The 17,220-nt window shown below is 43.3% G+C and overlaps 1 protein-coding gene across 13 annotated transcripts in view; it reads right to left on the bottom strand.

Annotated features, from left to right (window-relative positions):
• LOC115166217 (voltage-dependent L-type calcium channel subunit alpha-1D) overlaps positions 1 to 17,220 on the bottom strand; it is an 88,940-nt gene that overhangs the window by 71,097 nt on the left and 623 nt on the right. For all 13 annotated transcript variants that reach the window (XM_029720016.1, XM_029720019.1, XM_029720025.1 and 10 more), the window contains exons 2-3: positions 16,064 to 16,424; positions 15,215 to 15,320 (exon numbers count right to left, since the gene is read on the bottom strand). In XM_029720016.1, coding sequence (XP_029575876.1) covers positions 15,215 to 15,320; positions 16,064 to 16,424 — 467 coding nt within the window. The remainder of the gene's footprint in view (positions 1 to 15,214; positions 15,321 to 16,063; positions 16,425 to 17,220) is intronic.

Genomic DNA, 17,220 nt, shown 5'->3' with positions numbered 1-17,220 from the left:
CGGTCAAAGCATATTGATTATATTATTGTAACGATGGGGAGAGGTTTGCCTGTGATAAAGAGATGCTCTGCTTTTTAACATCACATGCAACCAAACTAGTCCTGCAAGCTCTGGTTTGGTCGCATCTTGACTATTGTCCAGATGTCAGGTCAGGTCTTGCAAAAAATGAACTAGAAAAGCTGCAGCTGCCCCAGAACAGAGTAGCACGTATGGCCAATGCCAATACCATACATGTCGGTCTCGCCTAGTCCAGAGTGGAGGAGAGATTGACAGCATCACTGTTTTGAAATAAGTATTGATGTGCTGAAAGTACTGAATTGTTTGTTCAGCCAGTTAACACTGGGTGGCTACTTTGAAGAATCTAAATCTAAAATATATTTTGATTTAACACTTTTTTGGTTACTACATGATTCCATATGTGTTATTTCATAGTTTTGAGGTCTTCACTATTATTCTACAATGTAGAAAATAGTAAAAATAAAGAAAAACCCTTGAATGAGTAGGTGGGTCCAAACTTTTGACTGGTACTGTATATATTACTATAATAATAATAATAATAATAATAATAACAACAACATCATAAAGCTAAGGGTTCTAGCAGAGCCCTGAGATGAGAACCAGTATTATGACTGAACATAGTCCACCTCTGATCTTGGTGATTGGGGTTGTATTAATTAACAAGGCTATTCGATCCAGTCATCCATATGGGTCAAGACTAATGCAATAATTTGTTCACTTTGATTCATTTCATTTATTAAAGTGCATAGTGAAAGGAGAAACCAGATATATACTAAACATTTAATAAACTAAACATAAAATATGAAACTTAGTTATTGTGAACACTGTGATCCTTCATAGTGAATAACACGCTTGGTTATACCATCTTATACAACGGGTGGGTCTAATCCTGAATGCTGATTGGTTAAAATTGCATTCCAGCTGGTCTCTATTCCACAAGTTACCACAGGGGTTAAAATGCCTATTTTGTCACGCCTGCTCCCGCACTCCCTCTCTGGCGCTCGAGGGCCTCTCATTTCATGCCTTACACCCCACGTCATGCTTCAGCCGGCCCACCAGGCTCGCCCAGGTGGGACGCCGGGTGGCGTCCCTGGGGGGGGTACTGTCACGCCTGCTCCTGCTCTCCCTCTCTGGCGCTCGAGGGCTGCCTTTCATTACGCACACCTGTCACCATCATTACGCACAGCTGCGCAATATTGGACTCACCTGGACTCCATTACGTTGTTGATTACCCCCTCTATATCTGTCTGCTCCTCAGTTTGTTTCCTGTGTCAGCATTGATGTCGTTATTTTTCCCCTGTCCAGACACTGTTCCTGTTCTGTTTCATGCCCGTTGTTTATTAAATGCTCTCCCTGTACCTGCTTCTCGTCTCCAGCGTCGATCCTTACATATTTACTCTGTTCCATCCGATTGCGCAATCCACTGTCTCATCAGCCCAGCCAGGCAACTTATTGACTTGATCTTCACTATAAAAAGCATCTAGACATTATCTCACATTTCTTTTAGACTAACATTTCGTTTTCAACAGTGGAGATTTGTATAAACCTTGCTGTCTGTGTCTCCGACATTTGCAACATTGATATTGATTCGATCTCCAGCTGTCCCATAGTAATGAAGGTGTCGTGAGTCGGGACGAGACAGACAGGCAGGCAGCGTTTCTCATCAAAATCATGCATCAGCTGGCACCATTTTTATGGATATTATTCAAAATATATACAAAAAGGTCAAACGAAACTCAGCTAATTTGCAGTCTTTCCAGCTTCAGTTTGAAGTGATTGTGTTACTGTAGCTGTGTTGTTGGCTAGCTCCTCTGAACGACAGTGTCCTGACGAGTGAGCACATTTTCTATGCCAGGCGAAATCGCGCCTCATTAGCTCATTGTTATGAATGTGTCCAAATAAATGTCACTAGAAAACAGCTTAAACAAATGCAAATGCAGCGACTTTGCTGTTATTCTGGCTGTACTTTTTGACGTGACTGTAAGTTAGCTGTAGTTGGCTAGCTAGCAAGCAAGGGATAAGAACGTTGCCAGCCAGTATGGCAATGGAACACTTACAACGAACGACTGGGTCCATAGATACAGAACAAAAAGACTGAACGACTGGGTCGTGTCTCTAGCAACCCTAGAATTGTGTCGGGACTATATCTTGTGGAAGGATGAAATAGTATGAATAAATTAATTAAAATAAAAAATGTTATGAAATTATGTCAATCATTATTTGAATATCTTGGTAACCCGTTGTATAACGGTTTACCAAGATCTCGGGCCAAACAACAACCGTGCCAATATATCCTCCAAACATCGGCTTCTCGGGCATTATCACTTAAATGATTACTAATAATTGATTATATTATATAATGAAAGAGACGGTGGTGATGTCACACGTCTAATAATACATGGCTCGGTTATGTCATATCTAATTGGCTCAGCATAATGAGGAAGACATGCTGATTGGTCAGTCAGGGAGGTTGGAGAACAGGAAGAGACAGGAGTGGGTCAGAGTTATGGTGATGTGAAGTACATTCACTGAGGGTTAACCAAGGCGTGTGTGTGTGTGAGAGAGAGAGACAGAGAGAGAGATCCATAAGAATTTGCTGGTCCTTTATCAATATAAAAACACCTACGTTTGATAGTGCAGAAGCTTTACTCCACAAACTCTTCCCAACCATCACCATCATTATATCCTCAAAGGTTTTACAATTAAGCCCATATGATTCCCTCTTGTTTCTATTTTAAGTGCTGGATTTATGGATAAAATTAACTTAAAACATATTTGATGTTGGCCTAGCACCAGCAGCCTTTGAATAGCCACAGAGTCTCTCTAACATGTACACACATCCAGTATGCATTGAGAAACAGATTAACATACATTGGTGTACAAACATGCATTCACACACAACACATATTTATGCATCAACACAGCCAGATTATGTCGTGGAGTGGAAAGAGTGGAGTGAGTGAGTGGGCGGGCAGGCAGCAAATAGAGCAGCTGTAGCTCATCTCTATTCCTGGTTGAAGAGAGTCTCCGAGGCAAACACTTCCTCCCAGACACCCTCAAGTCTCCATGGACACAGTTGTCACGGTAGCGGAGCACTTATGTAAAATGTGGTGAAGGAAGGAGCCACAGATGAATATACACACAGTACACACTCGCTTACAATAACACACTCACAAGACACATAACCACTCAGAGGTATAAGAGGAATAAGCACAGAGGACACAAGACTAGACTAAAACCTTTGCCTGACCTCCAACTCCAGTATAGACCCCTATGATATTGAGCATTTCATTAAAGGGGCAGCAGATATCAAACCCTCTACACAACGCCATTGATTTTGCCCCTTTAACCACAGTACCAAAACACTATATTAACTTCACACTGGCGTAATACTCAAGTTACGGGGAAGACAGGTTACAAAACACATGTGAGAGAGGTGCCAGCCAGGTCCCCAAGAATGCCCTCTGACTTGCTGTTGCAGTTTATGGCCCCTCTAACACTAACCCTTTGTTGGTTGGGCATCTGTGTGACAACAGGGTGTGCCAACAGGTCAGGCTGGGCAGCCGGGTCATGGTATCTACCTCCTAGTGGGCCTGCCAGGACGGGGTGGTAAAGCCCCACTCTATTTAAGGTCACATTCTGTTGTTCTACTCCCAGACTTAAGTGAACCTAATGTCACAACATTACATGAGTTTGGCTGGTCACTGGGTGCGGCAGGCGATGGGATCAGTAACACAGGGGATTGAGGAGCTGGTTTTGGACTGATGGAGAGGAGCATGTGACTGTAACTGTGACTGACCCTCTGTGTGTGGCCTTATGTGGCCCTCTGAGGGCCTTCCTCCTCATAAAAAAATGAAAAAAGGGATGAAAATCTCATTGTGACTTCTCTGGTTTAATAAAGTAGATTTCTTTTAACACAGCCAGGGTTGGGGAGTAAGTGATAAGATGTAATCACTTACATGTAATCTGATTAAAAAAAAAAATGTCACTGTAATCAAAACTATTGTAATCAGATTACAGATACTTTAGAAAAACTAGATGATTACTTGTTGGATTACTTTTAAATTCAGAAAGGAAGTTTGTGGAAAAAATACATTATGACCGCCTTCTGTTTTCTCAAATTTAAGTTTGTTCCAAATGAACGGGTCTGACCACAAGTCAGAGACCACTATGAAGACACACCAAATGCATTTAATGGATTCTTTCTTGTCTTCTTCTAACGCCTCTTAATGGGATTCTCTGGTACTTTCGTATACTTTTTAGCCAGTAGTTCTGAACGTAGCCACAAGCCAAAAAGTTGTCCTAAAAAATGGTGTTCTACATCACATACAGTGCGTTCGGAAAGTATTCAGACCCCTTATTCTAAATTGCCACGCCCTGATCTGTTTCACCTGTTCCTATGATTGTCTCCACCCTCTCCAGGTGTCGCTTATTTTCCCCAGTGTATTTATCCCTGTGTTTCCTGTCTCTCTGTGCCAGTTCGTCTTGTATGTTAGTCAAGTCAACCAGCGTGTTTTTCCCGTACTTCTTTTGCTATTCTCTTTTTGATAGTCTTCCCGGTTTTGACCTCTGCCTGACTCTGGACTACTTTCCTGCCTGCCTGATCTTCCTGCCTGCCCTGACTTTGTTTCTGCCTGCCCTTCGGTACCTTTTGGACCCTTTTGCCTGTCCACGACCATTCTCTTGCCTTACCCTATTGGATTAATAAATATTGTAAGACTCCAACCATCTGCCTCCTGTGTCTGCATCTGGGTCTCGCCTTGTGTCATGATATAAATGGATAAAAAATAATAATAATCCTCATCAATCTACACACAATACCCCATAATGACAAAGCAAAAACTGGTTTTAAGACATTTTTGCAACAACAAAAAAATATATACTGAAATATGACATTTACATAAGTATTCAGACTCTTTACTCAGTACTTTGTCGAAGCACCTTTGGCAGAGATTACAGCCTCGAGTCTTCTTGGGTATGACGCTACAAGCTTGGCACACCTGTATTTGGGGAGTTTCTCCCATTCTTCTCTGCAGATCCTCTTAATCTCTGTCAGGTTGGATGGGGAGCGTCGCTGCACAGCAATTTTCAGGTCTCTCCAGAGATGTTCAATCGGGTTCAAGTCCGGGCTCTGGCCGGGCCACTCAAGGACATTCAGAGACTTGTCCCAAAGCCACTTTTGCGTTATCTTGGCTGTGTGCTTAGGGTCATTGTCCTGTTGGAAGGTGAACCTTCACCCCAGTCTGAGGTCCTGAGTGCTCTGGAGCAGGTTTTCATCAAGGATCTCTGTACTTTGTACTGATCATCCTTCCCTCAATCCTGACTAGACTCCCAGTCCATGCCACTGAAAAACATCCCTACAGCATGATGCAGCCACCACCATGCTTCACCGTAGGGATTGTGCCAGGTTTCCTCCAGACGTGTTGCTTGGAATCTTGTTTCTCATGATCTGAGAGTCCTTTAGGTGCCTTTTGGCAAACTCCAAGCGGGCTGTCATGTGCCTTTTACTGAGGAGTGGCTTCCGTCTGGCCACTCTACTATAAAGGCCTGATTGGTTGAGTGCTGGAGAGATGGTTGTCCTTCTGGAAGGTTCTCCGATCTCCAGAGAGGAACTCTGGAGCTTTATCAGAGTGACCATCGGGTTCTTGGTCAAATCAAATTTTATTTGTCCCGGAACATATTCCAGTCTGTGCTAGCAAAACAGCCCTGTAGCGTAGCTTCCACATCATCTGACCACTTCCGTATTGAGCGAGTCACTGGTACTTCCTGCTTTAGTTTTTGCTTGAAGCAGGAATCAGGAGGTGGTCTAGAGTTTTTTTTCTCCTATGGTTGCACATGTGACATGCTGGTAGAAATGAGGTAAAACGGATTTAAGTTTGCCTGCATTAAAGTCCCCGGCCACCAGGAGTGCCGCCTCTGGATGAGCATTTTCTTGTTTGCTTATGATCTTAGTGCCAGCATCGGTTTGTGGTGGTAAATAGACGGATACGAATAATACAGATGAGAACTCTCTTGGTAGATAGTGTGGTCTACAGCTTATCATGAGGTACTCTACCTCAGGTGAGCAATACCTCGAGGTTCTTTAATATTAGACATCGCGCGCCGGCTGTTATTGACAAATAGACACACACCCCCACCCCTCGTCTTACCAGACGTAGCTGCTCTGTCCTGCCAATGCACGGAGAAGCCAGCCAGCTCTACATTATCTGTGACGTCGCTTAGACACGTCTCAGTGAAACATAAGATATTACAGTTTTTAATGTCCAGTTGGTATTATAGTCTTGATCGTAGATTGTCCAGTTCTTTTTCCAATGATTGCACGTTGGCCAATAATACGGAGGGTAGTGATGGTTTACCTACTCGTCTGCGAATTCTTACAAGGCACCCCGCTTTCTTACCCCTTTTTCTCCGTATTTTCTTCACGCAGAGGAAGGGATTTGGGCCTTGTCTCAACAAAGCAGCATATCCTTTGCGTCGGACTCATTAAAGAAAAAAATCTTTGTCCAGTTTGAGGTGAGTAATCGCTGGTCTGATGTGTCATAAGAGACGGTAGCAGCAACATTATGTACAAAATGAGTTACAAACAATGCGAGGAAAACAAACTAACAAAATAGCACAATTGGTTAGGAGCCCGTAAAAAAAACGGAAGCCATCCCCTCCAGCACCATTATCACATGGTCACCTCCCTGACCAAGGCCCTTCTCCCCCGATTGCTCAGTTTCCAGCTCTAGGAAGAGTCTTGGTGGTTCCAAACGTCTTCCATTTAAGAATGATGGAGGTCACTGTGTTCTTGGGGACCTTCAATGCTGCAGAAGTTTTTTGGTAACCTTCCCCAGATCTGTGCCTCGACACAATCCTGTCATGGAGCTCTACGGACAATTCCTTCGACGTCATTGCTTGGTTTTTTCTCTGACATGCACTGTCAACTGTGGGACATTATATAGACAGGTGTGTGCCTGACCAATTCATGTCCAATAAATTGGATTTACCACAGGTGGACTCCAATCAAGTTGTAGAAATATCTCAAAAATGATCAATGGAAACAGGATGTACCTGAGCTCAATTTTGAGTCTCATAGCAAACGGTCTGAATACTTATGTAAATAAGGTATTTCTGTTTTTTTGTATAAATACAACCTGTTTTCGCTTTGTCAATATGGGGTATTGTGTGTAGATTGATGAGGATTTTTTTTTTAAATCCATTTTAGAATTAGGCTGTAATGTGGAAAAAGGGAAGGAGTCTGAGTACTTTCTGAATGCACTGAATGTGCAGATATATGCACCACCATTGCTCTTTCTGGCGCTCTGCTGTGTGTGCTTCTTGCTAGCTGTCACTCAAATGATGAGGGGCTGACTCTCATTGGCTGGAACTCGAATTGCTAGGGGGCTGGCCCACATGGGGGGAAATGGAGGTAAAATTGCGCAGCATAGCTTCCAGAAAACAGTCACTTTCAAATTTGGCAAATTGAAATAAGACAGTAATTCTGTGCATACATTATGTGTGACAGGTTTTTCAGGGGCTTAACATATGCATGTTTGAATTACACATTGACACATCCAGCACAAAGTGGGAGGTTCAAAAAATGCTTACTAGTTGCCAATTTTACTGATTACAATTTTGGACAGGTAACTAATAACTAACGGATTACATTTAGAAAGTAACCTACCTAACCCTGAACACAGCTCCATTATACTGCCTCGCTCACCACCACTGTGAGATTTGTAAAAACACCAAAAGAAAAACAAAACGCTCCCACGACTTTTGACGTTCAAAACTTCATCAAGAATGAGTTTCTTTGGATTCATAGCCGTGTGTAACAACTACCAACATAGTCTTTCATTTCCTCAGTCTAACAACTGGTCTAGCGTAATGTGGGGGGGCGGCATCTTCACCCTCCCAATCCCCATGTCAAACCACTTACGACCTAATCAATGCTCCCACATTCCCTCCATCTCTCTATCAATCCCCCAAACCTGTCATCATTGGTCAAGAACAATGACTTAGTGATTGAGCGAGGGAACAGCTGAGAGGAAACGAGACTCTCGGACCACTGTGAGGGATTGACAACAGAGACAGATGAATGAGATAGGAGGGTGGATGGACCATTGATGGCACAATGGTGAAACAGGCATCAATCAGGCTGCAGGCACTTTCCAACTGCACATGCCTGGCTGCAGTAATCTGCCCTCACTGGACCATATAAATCAGGATTAAAACAGACAAGCTTCCTCACAGCCAGGCGCACTGTTTACAATCCTTCCTCTCCATCCTCATCCACATCATCATCATCATGTTCATCATCATCATCATCATCCCCGTTCTCCATCCAACATCTCTGTCGTCGTCGTCATCATCATCATCATCATCAGAGCATATACTGTATTTGGAGAGTTATGCCAACTTTTAGAATGTTGAATATTGTTCTAATTCTCAACATTCAATTACATATCATTGTTTCAGTATTTCCCCGTGTAATGTTAATGCAGAGCTAACATGGCTGCCATAGTTGTAGTGTCATGTAAATGCATCATAATGCTCACACTAGGCATTCAGTTTTGTAGTATTTAAAAAAATATATTCCTCATGTAATGTTAATGGGGAGCTAACTTGGCTGCCATAGAAGGGCTTCCGTGTAAATGTAACCGATGTGAAATGGCTAGTTAGTTAGCGGTGGTGCGCGCTTTAGCATTTCAATCAGTGACGTCACTCGCTCTGAGACTTGAAGTAGGGTTTCCCCTTGCGTTGCAAGGGCCGTGGCTTTTGTGGCGCGATGGGTAACGATGCTTCGTGGGGTGTCAGTTGTTGATGTGTGCAAGGGTCCCTGGTTCGAGCCCAGGTTGGGGCGAAGAGAGGGACGGAACCTACACTGTTACAGAAATGTATCATAATGCTGAAATCGCATTGGCCCAACTTTCTAAATACATGGCTCTGATCATCATCATTCCTATCAGTGTCCCCATCTCCCTCTAACAGAGAGATGACCGAAGCAGGGCAACTACATTCACATCCACCAGAGCATGACTAATCTCAGACGGACAACGCCATGAGGGCAGCTTGACCACATCTGATGGATCTGACAAGTATATCTAAAAGTCCCTCAGGTTCACACACAGACACAAATGCACACACACGCACACACACACACACACCACTTCAGGGCCTGGACATACAGTGACTGCAGCAGATCTTTTGTTGACATTTCAAAAGACCAAATAAGTTACATGAGGCTAACACGCGTGAAGCCAACCGCAGTTGACATTTCACAAGACCTAAAAGCACTCATGGCAAAAAGCTTTTGACACCTCACCCAGACGAAAGACACACTCTGTACCCAATGCAAAATACTGTTGACATTTCATGAAACCTCCACATACACACACACACACACACACACACACACACACACACACACACACACACACACACACACACACACACACACACACACACGACTACAGTATGAGTTGAATGATTACAGTATGAGTTGAATGATTACAGTATGAGGGTAATGATCACAGTATGAGGGTAATGATTACAGTATGAGGGTAATGATCACAGTATGAGGGTAATGATTACAGTATGAGGGTAATGATTACAGTATGAGGGTAATGATTACAGTATGAGGGTAATGATTACAGTATGAGGGTAATAATTACATTATGAGGGTAATGATTACAGTGTGAAGGTAAAGATTACAGTATGAGAGTAATGATTACAGTATGAGGGTAATGATTACAGTATGAGGGTAATGATTACAGTATGAGGGTAATGATTACTGTATGAAGGCAATGATTACGCTGCGAGGGTAACGATCACATTATGAGGGTAACAATCACATTATGAGGGTAATGATCACATTATGAAGGTAATGATTACAGTATGAGAGTAATGATCACACTATCAGGGTAACGATCACTGTTTCAGGGTAACAACCACATTGTTAGGGTAATGATTACATTATGAGGGTAATGATTACAGTATGAGGGTAATGATTACAGTATGAGAGTAATGATTACAGTATGAGAGTAATGATTACAGTATGAGGGTAATGATTACAGTATGAGGGTAATGATTACAGTATGAGGGTAATGATTACAGTATGAGGGTAATGATTACAGTATGAGGGTAATGATTACAGTATGAGGGTAATCCTGTGGAAAACAGGAGGAGAATGGAGCAGTAAGGTATAGGCATTAAGTTTGTTTTTCACACATATGTTCTTCCTCTATCTCTTCCAGCTATACACAATGATATTTGTTGGCCGTGTAAATATTTAAAGCGTCAAAAGCCACACTGGAAAAAAGAGAACATTTTCACACCATTAAGTTTAAATGAATGATGTGTATGCAAACATTTGCTTCTGACCTCCCTAGCCCTGGGGGAGAGAGAGGCTGTCTTTGTGTTGTATTGTGCAGTGCTGTGTTATGTTCAGTTGTGCTGTACTGTCCTACTGTTGTTGTGCTGTGCTGTGCTGTGCTGTGCTGTGCTGTGCTGTACAGTGTGTTTTATTCGTTTTGTTGTTGCCAGCCATGTCTCTGGCTGCTGGTTCTGACTGACAATGAGCCCTGACCTAGCTGCTGTAAGACATCAACCCACTCGCCATGCCCACACACTCCGCTCTGTGGTAGACACTTAGGTTATCTTGTGGAGTGGACTAAGAACTGTGCTTTCCTTGAAGTCAGGGTAAATTCAAAGCATTCCTTAAACGATTAATACAGTGTCCAAAAAATGTCAAGACAAATTGTGTGTGAGTGTGTGCATGCTGGCATGTGTAACGGAGTTAAGAATGTACCGTAAGCTCACTCCCACAGCTTGCTTGAAATGTCGCCGATGAAGCTATCGAATTAGATATTTCTCGACAGTGTAAACGGTTGGTGCGATGTCAAGGAGGGTGGTCACTTGTGTTTGCGAACAGAGGATGACTGGTTCGAGCCCGGTATGGGGACATGGACAGTGGAGGAAACTATACTGACAGCAGCAAACTGAAGTCCGTTTCACGTGTCTGCGTACGTGTGTGTGTGTCCGCATGGTGCATGTGTACTACCTGCATGTGTGTCGTCCGTCCCCCCCCCCCCCGAGGCCAACAGAGCACTTCCTGGTTGTAATGAGGCGAGAACTGAAACGAGGCTGTAATAATGCTGCCTGGGGAGCAGAGCCTGGCCTCGGCTAGCCCGTCTGGGGTCATACCCTGTTACACAGCTCTGGTAGCCCGATTCGATCAATGGACATCTGCTCTCAGCATTGCCGGCCAGCCCCGGTTGAGACATACTGTGCTGTTATAGTGAACAACCGTGAACATCAAGTTACATCAGGTATATGTGGTCTCAAATGGGGATAAGGCCTTCCATATTAACACCCTGCGTGCTTAAAACCGACAGAGTTGCATTATAACAATGCACTCAACTGCACTGTACTTTGTTTTGTAACTTTTGCACTGTTGAGAGGAGAGCTGACAAGGAAGCATTTCACTGTACTGTGTAAACTACACTGTACCTTATCCATATGATCAATACAATTTTATTTCATTTGAATAGCACAACCTCAACAGTGGAAACCCCATCAAAATCATAGATTTTATAGATTCAAATCTATTTATAGATATATTTTAATAGATTAATAAAAAGTACTGTTTGTACACAAGCTGGCCACTGTATCTTAGCCAAAACAAAAACCATGCAAGTCAGATACGTTTTACAACACAGTACTAGGTAGTCAATCTATCAGAGAAATAAATAAAGAGTGAGACTGGGAGAGAGGTAGAGAGTCTTAAAGCGGATGAAATAGGTCTGCATCTATCTATTTCTTTCTATCTCTATCTCACCCACAAACACATATGCACACGCACGTGCGCACACACACACACACACACACAAACGTGACCTGCTTAGCCTGACTCATTTCCCCTCCTCTTTGACTAAACATTCCATTCCTGACAGAAAGAATAACACAAACACACACACACACACATTACATATTTTTTGGCAGACTGCACAGAATGCTGTTCGGTGAAAATGTAATGTATAACACACACATATTATCCGAAACACACATAGGCAGCATAAACACACACATACACAGACACACATAGGCAGCATAAACACACACATACACAGACACACAAACACACATAGGCAGCATAAACACACACATACACAGACACACATAGGCAGCATAAACACACACATACACAGACACACAAACACACATAGGCAGCATAAACACACACATACACAGACACACATAGGCAGCATAAACACACACATACACAGACACACAAACACACATAGGCAGCATAAACACACACATACACAGACACACATAGGCAGCATAAACACACACATACACACATAGGCAGCATAAACACACACACACACAGACACACATAGGCAGCATAAACACACACATACACAGACACACATAGGCAGCATAAACACACACATACACAGACACACATAGGCAGCATAAACACACACATACACAGACACACATAGGCAGCATAAACACACACATACACAGACACACATAGGCAGCATAAACACACACATACACACATAGGCAGCATAAACACACACATACACACATAGGCAGCATAAACACACACATACACAGACACACATAGGCAGCATAAACACACACATACACAGACACACATAGGCAGCATAAACACACACACAGACACACAGACACACATAAAGTGGGGTTCCGAAATTATTGACCCCCTTGATAAAGATGAACAAAAATGACCGTATAAAATACATCATTCAAATATTGAGCATATTGTATGCTCAAGAGAATAGGGAAATTATACTATTTTATACTAATACAATTGCTCAGAAAAAAAGTATTTTGTTTAACAAAATAAGGTGGTCAAAGGTTTAGTATTTGGTCCCAGATTCCTAGCAATTACTACATCAAGCTTGTACCTCCAAGAGATGTTCACCTCTCACCATTACCAATAACAGGGGAGGTTAGCATGCCTTAGGGGTATCATCTTTGACCCTCTGTGACTTTCTCACACATGTAGTTAAAGGAGATGTCATAAGTACCCACCAAACTCATCTAGTAACACCATTACATCCAAAAGCCCTATCTTAGACACTAGCATACTGTCTAAAATAGTTGGGCAGATTAAAACCATTCAGCTATCCAATTCCATCAAGAGTGAGACTTTGATGATACAGAATCAATTAAACAACCCACACACAATGGCTCTCTTCAACAGATACATGGAAATATCTCCGGGGGAATAAATGAATCAAACACGGAGGAACACACAGGAGAGTAAGCATCATCCCGTAATGGTTTTCATTAGGATTGTCTATCCAGTGTTATTCAACTGTGTGTTTACGCTGTGACTGTTGGCGCCTGTTGCCAATGGAGACCAATGCGACGGCTCGCTCGTTGGACAAGCAGTATGCTAGTGGTCAAAGGAGATGCCATCAGTTTAAGTAACCATCAGATCATATCCAAGCTGAATAGGATCCTTATCGTCCATCCCAGCCACAGCACGGGTCAGTCTGACCCAAACAGACAGAGTCACACGATCCACTGTTAAACCCTCATCCCTGTGTTTATTCTGACGAGAGCTTTGAGAATAGAGAAAACCTCCATCAAATAAAGATTGGACATGAGATGATGCTGACCAGAGGTTTGGCGAGACCAGAGGTTTTTCCTCCATCTGTTTTGAGATCTGTTTTTTAATACTTACTTCTCTAAGAAGATCTCAGGGCAATATCAAATCTCCGGTCAATATCAGATCTCAGGGCAATATCAGTCACAGCACGACAAGTTCATAGGCATGCGTCTTCCAGTGCAATCTAAAGAGGACGGACATCTTTTCACATTTTTAACAGTTAGGGGCCTGGCATACCATTGGATCTGCATGCACAGAGATGGAATACAACCGAGATAGATGGTTAATTTAACACGCAAAGATGGAGCGAAACTCATCGGAAACTCTGAATACCTACAGCCATCTCTCATGTCATCCTTCACTGTGCCGCTCTCTGTGAATCGTGAGATACAAGGTATACAGCTCTGTATGTCAAAATGGAATGAAATATATTTGACAAGCACTTGTTACATATTGTAGCCTCAACCGGGACTCTAGCTATTACGCCAAGAAGTCCAAACCGCTTAACGAGGTCGGTAGGTGTTGGGTTAAGGTCGCTACAGTACCCCCCTTCTTTGGGAGAGCGTGTCCCCACTTGGTATAGACCAAGTCCCTCGTGTGTACACGCCCCTCCACGGGCTCCATCCCACTTTTAAGACCAATATACTGAACTTGGGGGGGGGGGGGGACTCGAACCCGGGGCCAGCAACTATCAAGCCAACACTTTAACCGTTACGCCAAGAGGTCAGAACCTGAGGCAGCTCCAATATAATTCTAAAATCATGTGTTTGCTGGTCACTGTTAAGGTTGCTGATTGACATATAACTGGTCATAGAACTATATCGCTAACTATAACTGCTCTGTGTAAATTCTATTTGATCATTTTCATTTCCTTATTGCTTCTATGCTGCAGCTGCACTGGACATACAGTCTGTGTGTGATTATATCAGCACAATACTGTAAACAAACTAACATGGTATAACAAATGATCAGGGCATTCTCCTCTCCAAGCCCTCACTGCTGAATGTGAAACAGACTGGGCGTGACACACAGGACAGATGACCTCCAGAACAGACTAGCGTAGCATACTGTTTGCGTCAACAAACGAAACATGATACATCACCAAATAATGACAGGAAACCCCTGAGGCCATGCAGGGAACAACCAATCCCAAGCCAGGCCCAGCAGACAGGTTAAAGACCAATATGTGTAGCCATAGTGATGTCAACATGTACAGTGTGTGTTCCCCAGTGTGTGTGTGTGTGTGTGTGTGTGTGTGTGTGTGTGTGTGTGTGTGTGTGTGTGTGTGTGTTCTTCAGACTACCTATGGTGAGCCACATCCACCAGCGGCAACACACAAAGCAGAGTAAATTGCAGTGTACAACTGCAACAGTGTAGTGCCATTCCTTATGTACACCGATTCCTCAGAAGTAGCCTGACGAAGGTGTAACATGGTCCATCTATGCCATGGCCAACTTAGCATTCAATAGCAGAACAAATCCTCTTAGAAAAACTATGGACAAGTGTCACTTCCTGAAGCCCTGCTATACTGTAGAATAGAATAGAATAGAATAGAATGCTCACCAGGTCGTGGTTGGTGGAGTTGGAGTCATCCTCTGGGAAGGGGATGTAAACAGCTAAGGCCACACAGTTGGCAAAAATAGAGAGCAGTATAAAGATATCAAAGGGTCTGAGGCACACAGTTAAGGAACCATGTTCAAAGCACACAGTCAATATGTGAGCATAAAACAGAGAGAGCACATTGCAGTCATGTAAAGGTAAGGGGGGGGGGGCGGAATCCTGAAATTCTCTTGGCTCTTATGAGGTAAAAAGTACAATGCTCAAAGCAAACATTTTCAAATGCAGTGACATCATCAGTTCGATAGATGATGGGGAGCTTACTCCTTATCATGGGATTGTCTTAATGCGCCATCTATAAAAACACACTGAATACGGTCTGTGATGTCTGCATTCAGCACTACATTCAAATGAATATCTCTAGACCAGGGTTTCCCAAACTCCTCGGGACCCCAAGGGCTGCACGTTTTGGTTTCCTGCCCTAGCACTACACAGCTGATTGAAATAATCACCTAATCATCAAGCGTTGATCATTTTAATCAGATGTGTAGTGCTAGGGCAAACAAACGAAACGTTTATTCCAGGACCGAGTTTTGGGAAACGCTGCTCTAGACTGTCTCCAACCGAGGTCTGGTCTGGGAGTGTTTTCAGCTTAGAAAAGGAAAGACCAAGACAGTGGCAAGGCTACATGATCACTATAGAGACTGCAGAATAAATGATTTTGTTGCTGATTGTTTGTTTAGGGCTTGGGAAGGGATGCTAACTATCAGAGGATGACACTTGCCATCATGGCTATCATGGACTCTTTTACAGAGAGTCCCTGTATATCTCCATCGAGAGCCCCAGAAAGGATACTTCCACTCCACCAGGCTGATGCAGGCTCTGCGGATGGGGTTGTTAAGTGTGAGGCAGAACAGTGCCCTGGGCGGTCTGCTGTTGGTGGAGCCGCCCTGCTTCTTGCTCTTGGCGTACAGCTGCCTCTTCCTCTGTGACAGTGAGCCCACCGGGGCGGGTGTGGCCCCAGGGACAGAGGGGCGGGCGCTCATGCTCTGGGGAGCGTCGCCCTGGGCGTTACGAGCAGCATGGATCACGGCCTGCCAGGAGATAGTTCCGGTCTGGGGGCAGGGTTCAGGCTGTGGGTGGGAGGGGTTTTCTGACCCGAGGGCCGACGTGTCACCAGAGGGATGGGCTCTGTTGCTGCTGGCATACTGTGCCCCTGAGGGGGGGAAGAGAGAGAGAGAGAGATTGATCAGAGAAAGGTGTAAGCCAGAGGGAGAGTGGGTAAGGGGAGGGGAGTGAATGGTGAGACAACCAGGGGATAGAGAGTGGAAGGGAGAGAGAAAGGCATGAAATACAAACTGTATGTGAAACTCAGAAGGTTCCCTCACCAGTCTCTGTGACTATGCAGTGACACTTCAATGTCGAAATAAACCTTTCAACGCTGCATGTATTTCATTCAGATCACAGGGAGATGCTACAACATCCACAAGTGAAGCTAAATTGGCCTTATTTAGTATGTATGCCTAGTTATTGGTGCATCTTTTCTTAATAAAATATGATTTTTGTTGGTCTCAGAAAACCACTACATTTCATTTATATTGGCAAACATGAATTTTGCAGTGAGCTGATTAGAATGGCAAGCTGTAATCAAAGCAATGACATCTTTGGGCAGGATAGTGATGTTGTTATTGTTTGATGAGATGGGGCTAAGCTGACCAGGGAGCATTCCCTTGACAACTAATGAAAACACAGAGGATACAGGGGAAGGCTGCTCATTGTAAGAGCCTAGTAGACTATATGGATGCTACAAAAAATTGAAAAGAATGTGGAAATAATTATTTATTTCTGGTGATGACCTAATTGAACACTGTAAAATGGATGATATAATCCATGGTTACAACAAATTAAATTGATGCAAAACTGAGTCAGACAAATAATTATTGAAATCTAAATAATGTCACTGCTTCCTCTCACCTAGACGACTTCATATGATCATATTCCAAACTTCCATC

The sequence above is a fragment of the Salmo trutta genome, chromosome 28 (assembly GCF_901001165.1).
Source record: "Salmo trutta chromosome 28, fSalTru1.1, whole genome shotgun sequence".
Lineage (NCBI taxonomy): Eukaryota > Metazoa > Chordata > Actinopteri > Salmoniformes > Salmonidae > Salmo > Salmo trutta.
Note: the sequence above shows the minus strand (reverse complement) of the source record. Positions and strands in the feature narration are given on the sequence as shown.